General features: G+C 35.2%; 2 protein-coding genes across 2 annotated transcripts; one reads left to right on the top strand and one right to left on the bottom strand.

The window, feature by feature from the left end:
* The first annotated feature begins 225 nt into the window (after positions 1-225).
* Atg6 (Beclin-1-like Atg6) lies at positions 226-2413 on the top strand. The gene has a single exon (XM_076131715.1). It carries the CDS (start codon positions 445-447, stop codon positions 1726-1728), a length of 1284 nt encoding a protein of 427 aa, XP_075987830.1. The 5' UTR covers positions 226-444; the 3' UTR covers positions 1729-2413.
* A 5869-nt stretch (positions 2414-8282) lies between these two features.
* LOC142984189 (uncharacterized) lies at positions 8283-17761 on the bottom strand. Its single transcript, XM_076131618.1, has 19 exons — positions 17626-17761; positions 17304-17372; positions 16501-16569; positions 16189-16221; positions 14385-14414; positions 13794-13862; positions 13331-13357; positions 12958-12993; positions 12596-12628; positions 11972-11998; positions 11452-11484; positions 11134-11151; positions 10996-11055; positions 10792-10836; positions 10467-10562; positions 10093-10215; positions 9823-9867; positions 9275-9565; positions 8283-8596 (listed from the first exon to the last, which is right to left on the bottom strand). Exons 1-19 carry the CDS (start codon positions 17731-17733, stop codon positions 8354-8356), a joined length of 1455 nt encoding a protein of 484 aa, XP_075987733.1. The 5' UTR covers positions 17734-17761; the 3' UTR covers positions 8283-8353.
* Between the last annotated feature and the right edge of the window lie 507 nt (positions 17762-18268).

Genomic DNA, 18268 nt, shown 5'->3' with positions numbered 1-18268 from the left:
AAATTTATGTGCGTCCTATACATTTTGAGTTGGACAAGACCTATAAATAACACACGTTTCTCACATCAGCGAATATGCATTTAGCTTTCGCTAGCATTATGCATGCAAATGCAATAAAATCATGCTCCATATTATGAATAAGAACGTCGAGGTTAGTACATTCAATAAAAGTTTTGCTAATTCCAGTCGATTTTTGAAGTCAAACACTATTTGAAATGTGGCACAACGGCACATCACTACAAACGTCAAAGTCAAATACGCAAAATAAATTTTGATCGATCTTTGAAGTTCTTTGTTTTCATTTTATTTCGTGAAAATTTTGCCAAACAAACGATCCTACAGTGAAAAAAACAACTGAAAACTGTAATTTGACACGTGTTACGTAAAATAGCGTTCAATAACTGTTGCAGTTTGTTCATGACGTAATAGTGAAGGGTTGTTACGATGAGTGACACAAAATCTTTCGTAAACTTTTCGTGCCAGCGATGTTTACAGCCTTTGAAGCTGGACGAGTCCTTAAACAACCTTGGGGAACACACTATAGCCGATCTGACCCTTCAGATACGAAGGAACAATGAGGTAGACCTGGATATGCAGTCCACAAGTTTGGAGCATTACGTGCCCCCCTTTCGCATGTCTGAGTCAGGAAATGGCGCGAACGGCTTTATGGTGATCTCAGACGGCTGGGAAACAACATCCTTAGGACATCAGTTACATGTAAAAGCTACATTATTCGATCTATTGTCAAATAACTCTGATGTGGACCATCCTCTTTGCGATGAATGTACGGATACTCTTCTAGAACTGATGGACAATCAATTGAGACAGACTGAAGCGGAATGGAAGGACTACAACGACTATTTAAAGAAGTTAGAGGACGATAAAGAGGATTTAAACTTAGAGGGGCTAGAAAAAGAACTGGACGATTGGAAACAGGAACAGAGTCGACTATTACAAGAATTATCTTCCTTGCAGAAAGAAGAAAGGGCTATGAAAGAGGAAATCGATGTGCAGGAACGAGAGAAAGAGAGGTTAGAGAAGGAACAAGATGTATATTGGAGAGAATACACAAGATATCGGAAAGACTTAATGACAATTGAAGATCAAATGAAGTTTTACGAATGTCAGCTCTCATATACACAGACACAGCTAGACAAGTTAAAGAAAACTAACATTTTCAAAGCAACATTCCATATCTCTGATTCTGGGCAGTTCGGTATTATAAATAACTTCCGTTTGGGTAGACTACCATCCGCTCCTGTTGATTGGTCAGAAATAAACGCAGCATGGGGACAAACTGTACTTCTACTATCGTCTTTAGCAAGGAAAATAAGTTTCAATTTCCAACGGTACCGATTAGTGCCGTACGGTAACCATTCATACATAGAAGTAATTGAAGATCAAAAAGTCCTTCCTCTATATGGTTCAGGAGGCTTCCGTTTTCTCTGGGATACGAAATTCGATGCTGCAATGGTAGCATTCTTAGATTGTCTTCAGCAATTTAAAGAGCAAGTAGAGAAAGGAAATACAGGTTTCTGCTTACCTTACAGAATAGATAAAGGCAAGATTGAAGATACAGCTTCTCCTCCGCATGCTTATTCTATTAAAATTCAATTTAATTCTGAAGAACATTGGACTAAAGCTCTTAAGTATATGTTGACGAATTTAAAATGGGCGCTTACTTGGATATCATCGCAGTTTAGTGAGGACAAACTTGAGGGGCAATGAGAGAGAAGATTTGTTTATGGTCTTTTATAGAGGTGGCTAATTTGACCAGTATTAAGATCAGATCTGTAATTAAAAGATACAATCTGGTTGATGGTTTTCTTCTTTGGTCTTTACTACTGCCACAGGAAAGTGTGACTAAAGTAACATAGTCTCACCTTTTTCCTATGGAGTAGGCATCTATGGTAACTAAATAGTAGATTGGATTCTAGCCAGAGATAAATGTTGGGTCTACTAAAGTGCCACATGCCACTTCTGATGTATTATATAAAAAACAAAGTATGAGAAAGTTACCCCAAAATTATGCTTATTTTGCTGCTCACATGGTTTAATCATTAAGATTTTTTAAATAACGGTATTTTCTCATTCTCCATAGAGTGCTAATATGTCAAAAAATGTAGTAAAAACTATGTGACATAGGCTATGAATAACTATGGTTACTAGATAGTTACTCTCTCAAATAATTAAATATGTAAATAGGTATCTATGCACTATAATATCTTTATTGTTATTCTAAAATAGATAAAATTATTTTGTTACATAGAAAATTTAAGTTGGTAGTTTTTTTATGTTACATGTTTTGTACAATGCTGTGATTTTGTATTTTATTTTTATCCCTTAGCAATGTGTACCTGTACCTTGTAAATATTATAAAATGCTAATACATACTGTGAATATTTAAAGAAAACTTTTTATTTTATCCTTTTGTGTTAAAATGATTCGCGAAGACCATTATTCATGGACAGTCCAATATACAGTCGAAGTCTTATTGTGTAAAACGCCATCTAGTTGATTTTATTCGTACTTCGTTTGTTCCAAAGAGTCTTGTATATCGCAGTAGATTAACATAAAAAATATAGATGGCGCTTTATACAAATATGATTACGCTTCCCGATTTTTGGGAATTCTCCGAATTTCATGATATTTTTATCGCCATGGAAGAAATTACAAGTGCAAATATACTGTTCATAGTTATTGACCTTTCGCTGTTTATTACGTATGCTGCCACTAGAAAATAAATCATACTACCTATCTTCACTACAAGTAGGTACCTACAAAGTAAAAGAAAATCCTTTAGATTTGCTTTAATTCACATGCAACGTCTGAGGTCATATTATTATTATACGTCTTTGCATAAGACACAATCAAACAAGGGTATTAGGTAACATTCAACTAAGAACTAAAACTCCCCTACATTCCGCAGTTTCCTTCACAATACAATACCTACACAATGTACAGATGTTGTTGAACTTGTTTCTAGCTAAGAACAGGCTTATCGTTAACTCTTCATAAATGCAAGAAGTGACTAAACTGCTACATGATCTCATGTCGACTTGTACCTTCAAGTTGCTTGTGTAACACACGGGTGAAGAAAATGTGCGAGCACGAAGAACTTTTTGAAGGCACGTAAGTATTTAAAAACTCGCTAGTTAGGGTTCCATAATTAAAGAGTAAAATCGGAACCCTATTACTAAACTGCCGCTGTCTGTCTGTCCGTCTGTCACCAGGCTGTGATCTCATAAATCGTAATAGAAGGAAGCTAGGAAGCAGAAATTTTCAGATTATGCATTTCCGTTGCTGCTGTAACAACAAATACTAAAGAATAAAAAAGTAAATCAAATTAAGGGAGTCCCGTACAATAAACGTGTTCTTTTTTCGTATTTTTTGGTAGTTTCGACTTTTCAGAAATGGAGTGGTATATTTGCACTGTGGTGAAAGTGGTCGTGAAGTTTTTGTTATAGTTGTTAGAGGTTGTGGATTTGATTTTTTTGAAACAAAAATTTGTGTTGTCCTTATCAATTGTTGTAGTTTGTTCCCAAAAACTTCGTAATGAAGGATTAATTCTTAGTGCAGCTTTTCAAAGTTGTAGGGTAGGTACCAAAGTATTTCGCTTTACTATCTATTTACTACTTAACTATTATGGTCAAATCTAGGTAAGTGAATTACTTACCTAGATTTGATTTTTCGTTTCATAGAATTAAAAATAGAGCATGATTTTCCAAACTAAAATGAAATCTTTTATTAAGATTTCTATTTACTAACAGAATTTAATTCAAAATTCTAGTACATAGTTTCATCATTAGTACATTTTCAGACAGTCAGTCAGGCATCAGTGTTAAAAAATAATTGTCACGACATTTCAATGAAACAAACTAGTTATCTTTAAGCTAGCTAAGCAAAAACATTTCAAGTCTTATTACTAAGTTTTATGACAATTAAGAAAAGCGAAACGTTAGCATAAAACAAAATTGTCTTCGAAATCGTAAGTCTATTTAAAATCTATCATGATTCATGGCAGTAACAAATTACTTAGGAATAACGAGAACTTTTCGCGTTATTTGTTGATTTATTGCTAGAAAGTTTTGTAGTTTCGCATGCCTGAGGGTTGATATTGGTGCAAATAGCAGCTAACTTACCTACTTATTAATTTATCGGGAAGCTAGAGCAGAAAAAGTGATACGTGTAAATGTAATTTTGTGCTCTTTTATTGCTCAACGACAAGGCCCCTGTCACGGAGAGCCCCAATTTACTTTTAAAATAGTTTGTTAAGATGAAAATAAACCAGAGTCCTCCGGGACGAGGGCTTCGGGGATCGGGGTACTCAGGAAATAACCCAAAAGGTCTTCTATTTCTCGCGTGCCAAAACACTTCTTCCACAATCCGTATGTTTTCAAAGTGCAACACACAGTGTAAGTGCGCGCGCGTGCTTGATGCACTTAGCAAGAGATTACAAGGCTGATCTGTACTTTGTACAATGTTCTACTTTACAAAGTAGAGACGACTAATGGTTGAGGGTAAGCCGCGATGGAGATTAATTGATGGGTAGACTTGTTTAATTGTAGGTTAGAGATCGATATCTTTAGTTAGGAGTTAAATTATGCTTTTAAAATTATGGTTAAACTAGGTACCTACTTTTATACTAGTTACACAACGAAATAGCTTTTTTTTTGTTAAAGTGATCGATACGCAACTGTAACTGCGTCAGGTCGTGTGTTCAATACCCATACGGAACACTGTTTGTGTTATCCATAAATAGTTGTTTCGGGTCTTGTTTCTGTCCGTTGTTTGTAAAAGTCTCACGACGCAATTCTTAGTGCCTGGATTGTATTTAATGATATTATGTTATTTTCGGACACTTCGTTTAGGAGTGGCATTGGTGCAGCTTGTAAGTGGCATACGTACTTCTGACTTTTCTATCTTATGAATTAGCGATTGGGCTGCTGTAACAAAAAAACTGCATGAATTCATCTTCCAAAAGTCATAACTAAAACCTATGTTGCATCAACTTCTAATAATGACATACTTTCATTCTTTAAATAGCTATTTGTAATCAAAGAATACTGAAAAACAACACAGTCCCTTAGCATCTAAACGCGAGAAAGTAAGGTATTCTTATTAAAACAGTAGCAAAACTTTGTCAACAGTTCTCAATGCATTTAAATCGTCTTATTTGTTCGCTATGTATATTCAAGGCGACTTATTAGACACTGAACAGAAATATGCCCGGAGATCCACGTTTTCTTCGAGAAAATGAAGATCACTGATTGGATAAAGTTAAGTGACAATTATTGTCAACATTTGGCTTGAAATCGTAGCTGGATTTTTTGGGCCTCAATGGTAAATGATTTGATATTGATTTTTGAAAGTTGATTGACAAAATTTAATCAGGTTTATAGTCACTTCTTTTTGAAGTCGGTTAAAATATAGGGTGTGATAATGAGAAATACTCTTCAAAAGGGGATTATGTGATTTATGTACAATCTCGTATAACATGAGTAGGGATTCTAGGAATTGGTTTTTACTTAGGTTTTTGGTGCGTGTGTATAAACCCTGTAGTTGCAACGTTTTTCAAAATCTATTTGCGCCTTTCATACTCAATTTATGTCCGGTTTCTGAGGTACATTTAACGGTAGTTTGTCTATTCAAACTCTCATGTTTGTCTGAGTTTAAACGCTATTAAATAAATAAACTACCGCTAAATGTACCTCAGAAAGGTAGAGATTTTGAGTCTGGCTCCTTGGCATATATTTGAGTGATTATAAATAGTTATTCATGTCAAACTGTACTTTATGTTCGTTGTTTGTACCATCCTCGTGTCATGTCCCGCAACAGAAAATTGCTTTTTAAGCAGCAAATAAGGTAGATAATGAGCTACCTGCCTGTAGTGTTATATAAATCTGTAATTAATTCAGATTAAAATCCTGAAACCTCGGTGCCAGTTAATAAAATGTAAATGTGTGTAAATGAATCATAAATTATTTTAAGTTTTAATTAATTTCCAGTGCGCATTCATGAGTGAACCCTGAGGTTTCATTGCAGTCAGAAGAAATTGTATTTCATTAAAATGGACAGCCTACTGACCTATATTATTTTTTAATGATTTAAATAATAAGTATTCAATATCGAACAGGAATATGTGACGCAATTTGTAGAACATCTTTAATTAGTAATGGTTTTCTGAAGCATCATACATCTTCCAAAATTATGATGATTATTAATTTGTTTCATCCTTATTCAGGTAGGTATTGTAAAGGAAAGTTTTTTAAGCTAATTTTTGAATCTTAAAGTCGTATTTTTCGTGTGATTTTTTCGAAAATATTTGCTCCTGAATATGCTAAAAACTTAAGTATTTTAAAATTACAACAATATTTACAGGTTACAAATATATTTAAACCAGATTATATTGTCTAATTTTATTTAAAAACTTAAGCTGCGTTGAGGAGACGAAAATGCTCTATTACTACGAATAAAGTGACTATTTTCTAGTCTATTTGTTATTAGAATTCACCTAAAAAATATAGTTTTACTATATGCAAGGGGCGCAGTTCTAGTGCATTAGTTCAAGGGTAATAAGTTTTTGGGAGGATTTTTTAGTTTAGTGCAGAGAATAGCTGTAGAATCTTTCTAAACTACTACAAAACTTCAAAACGATGAAAAATTCGTTCGCCGAGATACCTGTCAAGCTGTCAATATGTCATGACATAGTGACGGAGCGAGGGTCCGTGATAAATCGACGGTACTTGTGCAGACAAATCGTTGTTCGGAACAGTCAGGAAATTACGCGAGGAATCCCCTGTTGCCTTACAATTGAAGTGTTATAAGTTTTAATAAAATGTCTCGGATTTTGTAGGTCTGTTGTTATTTTGTTTACTTTTATGTTTTTAAAAGGACTATGGGCGGAATCGTCCCCACCCATCAACAAAAATGAAATGTAGCTCAATTGATATATCTCGGCAAGACGATATTTTTATACTATGGCGACATTGCCCAAATGCATGGGGTTCTCATAGTATCTTACGTTTAAACGAATATCTCGTTAACGTATTATTGACGACTAATTCCAAAATACATGCTCATTTATTTATTAATTAGTGCACAGCGGCGGACGCCGCATGCACATGAAGATAGCTGGGTACAAAATAACCCCCTCCCCCCGCTCTCCAACCCACGATTTTAGATCTGATCAGATTTTAATCTGCCAGCGCATCTGTTAGACAGCATTATAATTGACGAGTAAAAATAATTATTGAAATATGAAATCAATAACATGTATTAACCATATAATGGAAATGATATAAGTATATACATATGAGTGCCTCTGTGGCGCGGTCGGTAGTATATGCGACTGCGGTGCGAGAGGTCTCGGGTTCGAATCCTGGGTCGGGCCAAACAGTCTTTTCTGAGATTTTCTGTTAAGAATTTCCTAGAGATTGCCCGGAGTTAGGAAGTTGAGGTCGAAGACCTCCGTGTCTCGGAGAGCACGTAAAGCCGTCGGTCCTGCGCCTGACCTCTCACTGGTCGTGTCGGTTATCCGTCCCACCAAACTATGAGAGTGTACCTGTGTATTGTGCACACACTTGGACACTATAAACAAAGTCCGGCACAGATGGCCAGTTTCAATGAAACTGACCGCCGTAGCCGTATATCGGCTAGGAGGACATTATTATACATATGAGTTAGTACTGTAATATAACAATAATGTTAAAATAACTTACAAATGTAAAATAAAAATAATATACGTTAAATAATAATTACAAATTGTTTTTTTTTTTAAATATATATTCCCACTGATTTATCAAAAACAAAGGATTTTAATTAAATAGGGGGCACTTTATGAACACGTTGGTATCAGTTCCATGTTTGTTGGTAGGTGGGGACGGAGCCCATACTTTTTTGCCCATAGTCCTTTGTTCTGACTATAGATGTGTCCTACAGTTTTACTCTTGTTTGCAGTGTTTTCCACTACCGAATGCCCCAGCATGATAGGTAACCGCTAAACAATCAGTGAGTTAAGCAACTCTCGGCGCGGTCATTCTTTTTATTGGCTGACTGTTGGTCTTGGCTGTTGTCTATGAAAATAACGGTCGCTAAGCCATGCGAAAGCTTTTCGGGTGGTTTAACAAGTTAGTCACTGGGTTGACCACTTACCATACGATAAAATAAAATAATAAGTTACTTAAAGCTTACTAAGGTAGTTAGTTATACCAAATGTTTAAAAATACCTTACCAAGTTCGATGATTTGTGATAAATTGACTAAAATAAATCACCAAACAAATATAATTTTCCGCTTTATTACATCAATACTTTTTTTTAGTAACATCTTCAGAATTAGCAGCAATTTCGTAATTACGGGCTTAAACGTGGTCTTTTTAAGACTCTAAAAACATGTTGTGGAGTCAGCGTGGTAGACTCATAGTCTCCATCCATTCTTCTGTTAACGGCCCTGGCGCTGTCAGTCGCGAACTGCTTCTCCATCTCTATGTATTTATCTACTTGAGCCGCCAGTTCTCTTTCTATGTCTTTTTTGTTTTCATCTGTCAGTTGCAGGCCTTCTGACTGTCTTCTAGGTAGTACAAATGGCTCGTTTGCCTGAAAATATTATAAATTAACCCATTAATGTCCCACTGTTGTGCAAGGGTCTCCTCCCGCAATGAGGTAGGAGTTAGCCCTTGAGTCCACCACGCTGGCCAAGTGCGGGTTGGGGATTTTACATAGTTCAAGAACTGTTCCAGAGAACTCTCAGGCATGCAAGGTTTTCCTTCACCGTTGAAATAAGTGATAATTATTTCTAATAGGAAACATCGAAAAATCATTGGTGAATTGCCTCGGGTACGAACCATCGACCACTGGTGTGGGGGGCGCAATTTAAGCCACTTGGCTATCGCTATTATAAATTTTTATGTTATTTGATGACCTCTGAGATCTGAGCGGTAGTTAATGCAACGGCTAATCGAGCATGATGACCTCACGATCCAGGAATGACAGTGGTCCATTGGTCTTTTCTAATTTTTAAAAAAACATGTCTTAAACGTGCCTCGCCCCTATTACATGGCACTGACGTTGTTGATGGTGTAACGTGTGTGTATTTTATACATATGTTCCTACAAATGCTTGTATTACGGGTGTAATATTATGCATGTACATATTTAAAAAAAAATCGTATTAACTTAAACCTTTTAGAAGAAATATTGAAAAAAGAAATATTGTAAGCATTATTATTGCTTTCAACATATCTTCAAGAACTTAAAAATTACTTTAGATGCTTACAATCATTGCTTCTACCGAAGTCATGGCCTCATCATTGCCGAATGGAGAAGGGTTTGGTGTTCTCGGTGCTATTGGAGGTTCTGGAGCCCCTTGGACAGTTGGATTGCCAGGACCATTCCTTCCTGGGCCCGCATACCCTCTAGGCCCAGGACCATACCCTCTAGGCCCACCTCCCCGGTACCCAGGGCCACCTTCAGCAAACCTGTACGGCCGCACGTTTATCCTCGGTCTATAATCATAGTGACCTTCTTCCTCTCTTCTTGCAGAAGGATATGGAGCTGGTGCCTGACCCTATAAAGAGTAATTTTAAGTATTTTAAAGCTTGGAATTGGTTTTTGGATTCAGATTGGTTGTGGTGATAAGATGTGTGAGTGTGAATGAAGTAAAAAAGTTTGCAAGTGGCAAGAGAAACGGCTTGATTACAAGTATGTAGGTATGTAAAAATAATGTGTTCGTATATTAGTATTATTTGGTTAGGGTCCGGAGTTAACTTTTTTGCTCATTAGCAAATGACTCAAAAGTTGTGATAAATAGAAAAGGTTACTTACTTGGGGTCGTGGTGGCGGAGGTGGTGGGGCACCTCTTAAATCATTCTGTAGTTCAATCGTAAAAATAATATTATTAAATAATAATGGCGAAATGTGCAAAAAAGATTTCTAGAAATTTTCATTTCATTGTCTAACTTTCTTGGTTCATGATATATAGCCTAATGACAATCTGAGACATGGTTAAAAGGGTATGAATTATTTTTTTAGATTTACATTGCTTGGGGCTCATCTCGTATGTCGTGTAATCTGTAAAGGTTTTGATTTACTCACAAAAGCCAAACTGCGTTGGTGTTGAATATAAGGTTCCAGATTTGGGTCTCCATTTTGGTAATTTCGGCGACCAGACCTAATCAAAGATTCAGCGTTTCGACGACTCACAGGTGGTTGATTATTCTGAAATAAATAAATAGACTAAGCAATGAAAAAATATCGTTGGACTTCTGACATACGGCCATCTGATTCTAAACTAAGCAGAGCTTGTACTATTTTAACCAGACAACCTTATATGCAATCTCTCGTTCATTGAGAAGAGTGAAGGCTTTTAACCGACTTCTAGCAAACTTCTTTTAAAACAATCTCTTATAAAACTTGATATCTTTTGTTAAGAAAAAAAAATCCTATAATTGTGGAAATTTTATACGTACTCCAGGTCTTGCTAGCTGATCTTCTGGCTTCCTTTGACTGTTTCCACTTCGTTCTGGTTGCTCGAAGGATCGGCGACCCTTAGCAGTCTGTCTGTCCTAATGATGGAATAAGACTTATTATATCTGTATGCATTTATGCAACATATATTATATATTTTTGATATACCAAAGTCATATATTTTTTTGATATACCACGTTTGGTAATAGGCCCGGTGTATGGCAAAAGGCTTGTTCACTATTACATGGGACTAATTAATTACATTGTGAATGGCGAAATGCCTCTGATTATAACTTCGGGTATAATAAGCGCAATAATAACTCTTACCTTATTTCTTCCTTGGAAGTTATTGGGTCCCCAATAAGGATCCATCTGAAATGAAAACCAATTTTTAAACATTGATACGAATTTAATCGAAATAATAGTAACTCCGGTTATAACTCCACAACGCCTAAACGAATACACCGGTTTAGATCGAACTCGGCTGAATGATAGATTATTATATCGGGGTTGGTTTAAAGATATACTTACTCCCAAATTTTGCACAATTTTCGGAGGAAGGGTCATTATAACTCTTTCTCGCGCCCGTAGCTGTAAATTACATTAAAATCAGCTTTAGTATAAAAAACATATTTTTTTTATGTAAGAATAAGTACCCATTATGCTTACAGCTTTGACTTTTTCGGCCTGTAATAGAAAATAATACTTAGGATTTATTATACTTTAGAATTACTTATTACATATAGTTAAAAAAAAAGTGAAATATACAAAATTAAATAAGCAACTATAACACTATTTTAAAAAGTTAGTAAAATAAATGTATTCGACTTATTAGGTCTTCAAGTGTTTCCAGGCTAAATAATACGGGTTAGCAGTTTAGTCGTGAAAGTGTAACAGACTGACAGAATTTCGTATTTATATAGGCAATAGTCATGGATTTTGTTTTTTGTTTTTGTAGGAATTAGTGGGTAAACATAGGTTATTTACCTTACTTCTCTTTATCAAATTCCGGGAATAAGCCTGTAATTATTATGTTTGTTAATTATCTGAAATACTTTGAAATTGTAAAATTGGAACACAGTTAAAATAATCCAATTCACATGAATGCTGCTATGAACAGCAAACTACCATGAGAATTGTATATTTCGGGCATAACAAACTTTCACGAATTATAATTTTAGGGGGAAATTAAAAAAAGTCTTGGGACATCGATCATGTATATCTATCGATACGCATCAATAGGTTCGTTTCCTATTACATGGGATTTGTATTTCTTACATGAGACTAATATTGTTTTCTACAGCTTCAGAAGTAAAAGTAGTAACTTAGTAGTAATGTAAAAAAAGCGAAATTTAGAGATTGTGTTTTTGTAAATCGATGAAAATGTTCGTTGGGAATTTCCCCAATCGTGATTACTAAAACAAAAAAATACCCTAGAAATAATAAAGTTTTTAACAGTATCTTTTAGTAAATAGCCTGTAAATATCTGTATAAATAAGATACGTACCGCCCACTTATCCAATTCTTGCTCCCACTGTAAGACATCCAAGTTTGATGTTTATTTCTAAACTAAGTTTACAACTGGATATGCGTGGGTTTCTACAAATGTCACGTCAAATGTCAAAGGGTTTTTCCCTTGGAATTACTAGGTGTTATTTATTACTTGATTTTTTATGTGGTTAGATACATTTTTTGTCGATACCTTTATTAGGTACTAGTGGATTCGCGCGGCTTCGCTTGTGTATGATTTAGAAAGAATAAAAGTTGACTTTCAACCACATATTCTAACTCACTGAGGGCTGATTGATTTTGATCGACCTCGTAGAGCAAGTGTTTGAAATGTTACCGCAAAAAATATGTTTCTCTACGACTTCACATTAGAATCATAGCATTCATAATATAGCATCCTCTTGAATCACTCTATCATTAAAAAAGCTTCATCAAAATCCGTTGCGTAGTTTTAAAGATCTTAGATCTTTAAACCTACACTATATAAACATAGGGATAAACGAGGTAACCGATTTTGCTTTAAAAGTTGTAGTGATTAATTAGCCTATTCCTGTAAAACGTTCGGGATTCAACATCTTTTTAAGAAGGAAAACGAAAAGTTACATACAAGATGTTTACTTACATGTGGATTAATTTCACCTGACTTATATTTTTCCTGTCACCAAAAAATATATTATACATTTAAACACGGCTAACGCGGCCAACATCATTGAAACCAGCTAACTGCGCAGGACTCTATTTATAGTGTCCTAGTGCCTGGTATCCCAATATCGGCTAGAAGATTTTTTTGACCCATTAAACGGGGTCTCCTAATAAACGAGGGAGAAATTAGGCCATGAGTCCACCACGCCGGCCAAGTGCGGGTTCGGCGTTTAGCATGCCCTCAATAAATGTATAAAACAAATTTTAGGTGAATATTATGATACAATCATATACAAAAATATGATCTATTATTACACTTTTTTTTAAACCACTGCTACTTACATTTTCTTGGTCAATTAAATCGTAAAACTCGTCCCACTGAAAAACATTTGCATATGATTATTTTTTAATTGTATTTTTTAATAAATTGTAAATATATTAATAATATAAACGTAATGTATATTTCTTAGTGATCTATTAGATGATATTTTGTTCGTTTGTTGTCATAAAACGTTTTATGACAGGTGCAGACATACATTCTTACAATCTTTTAGACGGGCAAAAAATTAAAAATTGTTGTGATTCCTATTTTACAGGGTTAGACTGACGTCATCGTGGGCGAGCCTATAGCCATATTCTAAGCACATTATCTATGCAGTCGTGTACGCATCACGCACACCAAAGAGGCAAATAACTTAAAGCTATGTCCACGTACCTTTTTTGTTTCCGTTAACCTCTCAAACTGAAAAATATTATTTTTTATTTTATATGTTACACAAAAATTGAGGTACCTTCAAAAGAAAAGGCAGGCAAAAACTAGGGTTACGAAAAGAATAGCTTCAAAAACACTCAATAATACTTAAAACGTGTTATTTTGCGAAATACTGGTCGCCCTTAGAGGTAGTCTATGGTTGTTAAGCTATTTTATGGTCGGAATTATTAACATAAGTACTATCAGACTTATTATTTATTTATTATTACTAGCAGGCTGGCCCAAATTCATCCGGATATAGTATAATTTATTTTATACCGTTGAGTCCATTTCCAAGCGAATTTTAATCCCATCAATCCCATATAAACTTCGTCCCGACAGAAAAAAATATACAATTTGGTTTAGTTTTTCAAGAGTTATGCGTGTACACGTATTACTTTTTATTTATATACTTAGATTTGCTTACCAATTTCATCATATCGTACGTAGTCTCGTGACCTCTGTGATTGATTCGTGGAAACAACTGAAGATCCTCCTAATTTATCAACAGACACAAAAATAGTATGCTTGAAAGAATGTAAGTAAAAAATTTAACTAGGATTCACTGCTGGGCAAAGATCGCTTTACAGAATGAGAGACGTATTATGTGGCTATCAAACTAGATGGGTGCAAATTGGGACTTTGGATACCATTTTGAATGTTATAAATCATGCAAGATTTCATCACGTGCTATGTTTTTCTTCTATCATAATTATTGCTTACTAGCTGACCCGCGCAGCTCCGTTCACGCTTTCTTATTTTTATTTAATACCGCGCATTTTCAAATGTATTCACCTATTACACCTTCTCTGGACTTCCACAAATAATTCAAGACCAAAATTAGCCTAATCGGTCCAGCCGTTCAAGAGTTTTAGCGAGACTAACGAACAGCAATCCATTTTTATGTATATACATAGATACACACATTCGAATAGTAATTAAATTGGTGGCTTGGGAGGCGAAAACGTATGTCACTCGGCTATCATTGTCTTAATGAAAAAGTATATTTTATTTGTACCTTCTCTTCGTATGAATCACTGTCGGTCACCTAAACAAATGAAATAAAAACAATAAGTTACGTAAGTTTTTGAAGGAGTAATTATAGTAATACGTGGGCCACTACTTATATTTTGAGCCTAACTATGAAAAACGGTAAATATGTGAGTGAAAACTACTTTATCGTGTTCTCGGGTATTCTTATGCATGATCTAGATAAATTTTTATCTGATCGAAATATTTTTTTAATATATTTTTTTCTTTCCCCAAGACCCCTCCAAAACAGGGTGTTTAAAAGCATAACCTGTTTCTTGTGCCGATGAAAAATCTAGGTTAATGCTATTTATTCTTGACGTTTTGGAACTAAATAAAGTCATTTGATGTCAAACTGTAGTGTATGGCGAGAAACTAATTTATTCGATTATTTTCGTGCACATAACAGCCGGTTGTTTAACAAGATGCGTTAGGGCGGGCATTGTCATTATGGCACTCGACCTGTAGGATTTTGTGGTTTTTCCATATTTTAAACCAGTTTTTTGGTAAACTTTTGATTGTAAATCAATAAGAATTAACCATTCTACATTTTTCTAAAGACATTTTGGGCCGTGACAAAGTTTTTATAAAAAATCAAGGGACTATTCGTTTCAAAGTGCTTCGAGCGCGAAAAACTTTTTCTGGATTTGGTTCATCTTAAAGCATCCATAAAGTCGACTGACGTTTACTTTTCGGCTCATGCGCATAGATCCTAGATCTGTGGTCTGTCACAATTTGCAACATGTATTTTGAAGCAAAACGATAGAATTTTCAAGCATATGTTCGCACTAATCGCCGCGAGTACCTTTGCGAATTCTTGTAGAAAAAAAATTGGCTTATTTAGAAAAAAACTTCTAAACAGAAATGTTCTCCCCAAATATTTTTTATCTAAGAGTGGAAATAATGTATAGGATTGTATCAATCTATTGATGCATCAGGAAACGAAAATGCATAACTAATTTTCGCACAGCATCGATTTTTCCGGACACAACTGGTGACCTTGGACGCCCTTCAGGAATTTCATTGGTGAGGGAAAAATAATCATGATAGAACTCTACATATTAGCGTTTTAAATTTTCAAAAAATCGGACTTTATCACCAAAATAATAAATAAGTCGATATAGACACGACTGTTTCTATAAGTCACGTCGAAAGTCGTAAAAAATATTTGCACGAAAATGTTAACATCCTTATACCATTTTCCCGCACACTTACAATTTTCGATCGACGATATTGAAAATATTTTCAGCGCAGATTCCAAAACTTTCTTAGGAATGTAGTAGTCAAAATGGTCAAACTTTACGATGAAAACACCAAATGGGGTCTAAAACAATCAGATTCGTCAAGGCTCAAAATATAAGTAGTGACCTAAGTATAATTAATGTTGAATCATAGGCACACATATTCGTTTCGGCGTTAATCGGCTTACCCCCGGTTTCTGAGTACATTTAACGGTAGTTTATCTATTCAATAGCGTTTTTTTAAAGAGTTTAATGCTATTGAATAGATAAACTATCGCTAAGTATACCTCAGAAACCGGGGGTTAGCCGTTCGGCAAAACCGAAAATGCGTAGACGAATGTTCGGGAAAAATGCCGCTCGACATCGCCGCGTCTGAATGTTTAAACCGAATTGTGACGATCGAACCCGAAGGAACAAGCCGAGCGGCATAAGCCGTATATGTGTAGTAATTACTTCATTTTATTTTAGTTCTTTGATGAATATTGACGAACGAATGTGTCGACTCGAAAATGTATGTAGCAAGCCTGACTTACTAAAACAAATTTTACTTACATTCTTAATCGGTAGTTTTGGTGGTAGACGATTCTGGAAACAAAGATATTCTATTACTATGTTAACAAAACTATGATATGAATACATCTCTTTAATTCGTTGAATTTCTAAAATAAGAATTTAGTTTTTAGAAAAATAACTTTTTCTTAATGAAATAAGGTATACAATCTTCCAGGCTAGTTTCACGGCCTACGGTTAAGTATCGGATAACCTACCCGATAAATAAAGTGACAACTAATAAATAAAATGATCTGCCGACATTGGGCTGGGTAAACAAACAGCTGTTTTTCAAAAAATAGTTTTGATTCTTACCTCTGGTTTTCCATAAGGATAATACGGCCTTAAATCTTTCTCTGTGGTGGTTTCTTTTTCTTCATCGTCCTGTAAACGTAAATAGAACTGTAGATTAAAATCATTTTTTTTATCAAACTTATATTTATTACCAAATCACATGTAGAATTTGCTGGTATTAAATGACTTGTCCCATAAAAAGGTTTGTGCATGGCCTGTGTATCTCAGTTGACAAATATTTTATTGCCACTTTGCCGAAGCAGCGGCTCAAACAACTGCATAGAAGCTATTAAAGTGACGTAGACTAGTTCTCAACTAAGATACATAATATGCAGGAAAGGTTCGCTGGAGAACGTTGGATGAGGGTTGCCCAGAATCGAGCGTTGTGGATATCTATCAGGGAAGCTAATGTTCAATAGTGGAAGTGATTAAATTAATGAGCCGATGTAATTTGAGGTAGCCAGCTGAAGACCGCCTTGAGATAGTTAAGCTAGGGTTGCCATCTCTAAAATTTGGAAAACCGGACAAGACGCGTGGAAACCCGTGATTTTAAAGTCCGAAAGCCGGACATGTCAACAAAAAGAGCAACCGCGACGGGAGGAGTGGCGGAACGGTGAATATACTTGGTTCGTCGGTTGATCGTGGTGTGCGAGCATAGTGCGTGTCTCGCGGGCGGCCCAATTTTTTTTATTTATAATTTTTTTTAAACCCGGTCTACAAATGAAACCTTCCCCGGACGCTCCCCGGATGCCCTCTAAACTAGGACAAATCCGGGAAAACCCGGACGGAAGGCAACCCTAGTGAAGCAAAATGTAGACTCTTACGTAGTCTGGTTTCTTCTTCTTCGGTCTATTGAAGTGGTATATTTTAGTCTCGGGGATAAGTCCAGCATCCTAAAAAAACACATTGTTTAAGTAATATTTGGACAACAAACAGATCAGCAATGTTCTACTTCTATCGACAATCGTGTGGCTATCGACAAATTTTGTAAGTATGTGTAATCAGTGGCCCTAGAGTATTTAGCAAGAAGTCGAAAATTGCTTTATCTAATGGTGAAAACTGCATGAAAATCCGTTTAACGTAGACAGACAGATAGTCAGATGCAGAGAGAGGACTATACTCTATAGTGTTGTTTAAAATCGTTACCTTTAAATCATTTTCATCTAAAAACGCCGGGAACCCAGTATCGGTTGCATCTCCAATATTTAAATTCGCAAATATACTGGCAACCAGTGGCCATCTTACGACCAACATGTTTTAACTGATCACTGCAGTAAGATCCGTGACAATTTGCGTTTAATGAGAAAACTAATTGATTTCAGCATGTCTGTTCTCAAGAGATTGTCGGTAATAATATTCTTTATGACTTCTAAGACGGTTTAGTGTTTAATTTGCTAGAACTAGCATTATGGAGCTATTTCGAGATGAGACTAGTGTGTAAGAAATATTACTAAAAACTGAAATGTTATAACACTGTGAATGTATTCTTGAACTTGAAGTAAGATAATATTATAAAATTTTTAAATTCGTTTACTTTTACAGAAAACGTTATTCTGTACACCAAAGTCCAAAAGTAGCCATTTTTGAATATCATCGGTTAATTTAACTAATAAAAAGAATTAAAAAAAAAATGTTAGACATTAATTATTTTTTTACAGTTGTTTCAAACAAATACTGTCTCTTTATCTTTTGGATAGTCTTTCCGACGCTTATTCTTAAGCCACGAAACTGTTCTCTAAGAATGCAAAACGTTTTTTGTGACATGAAAACTGCTAAAACGTCAGCATAA

Source organism: Anticarsia gemmatalis, chromosome 26 (genome assembly GCF_050436995.1).
Source record: "Anticarsia gemmatalis isolate Benzon Research Colony breed Stoneville strain chromosome 26, ilAntGemm2 primary, whole genome shotgun sequence".
In the NCBI taxonomy this organism is placed as follows: domain Eukaryota; kingdom Metazoa; phylum Arthropoda; class Insecta; order Lepidoptera; family Erebidae; genus Anticarsia; species Anticarsia gemmatalis.
The sequence above is the reverse complement of the archived record's forward strand: the minus strand, read 5'-3'. Positions and strand labels throughout refer to the sequence as shown.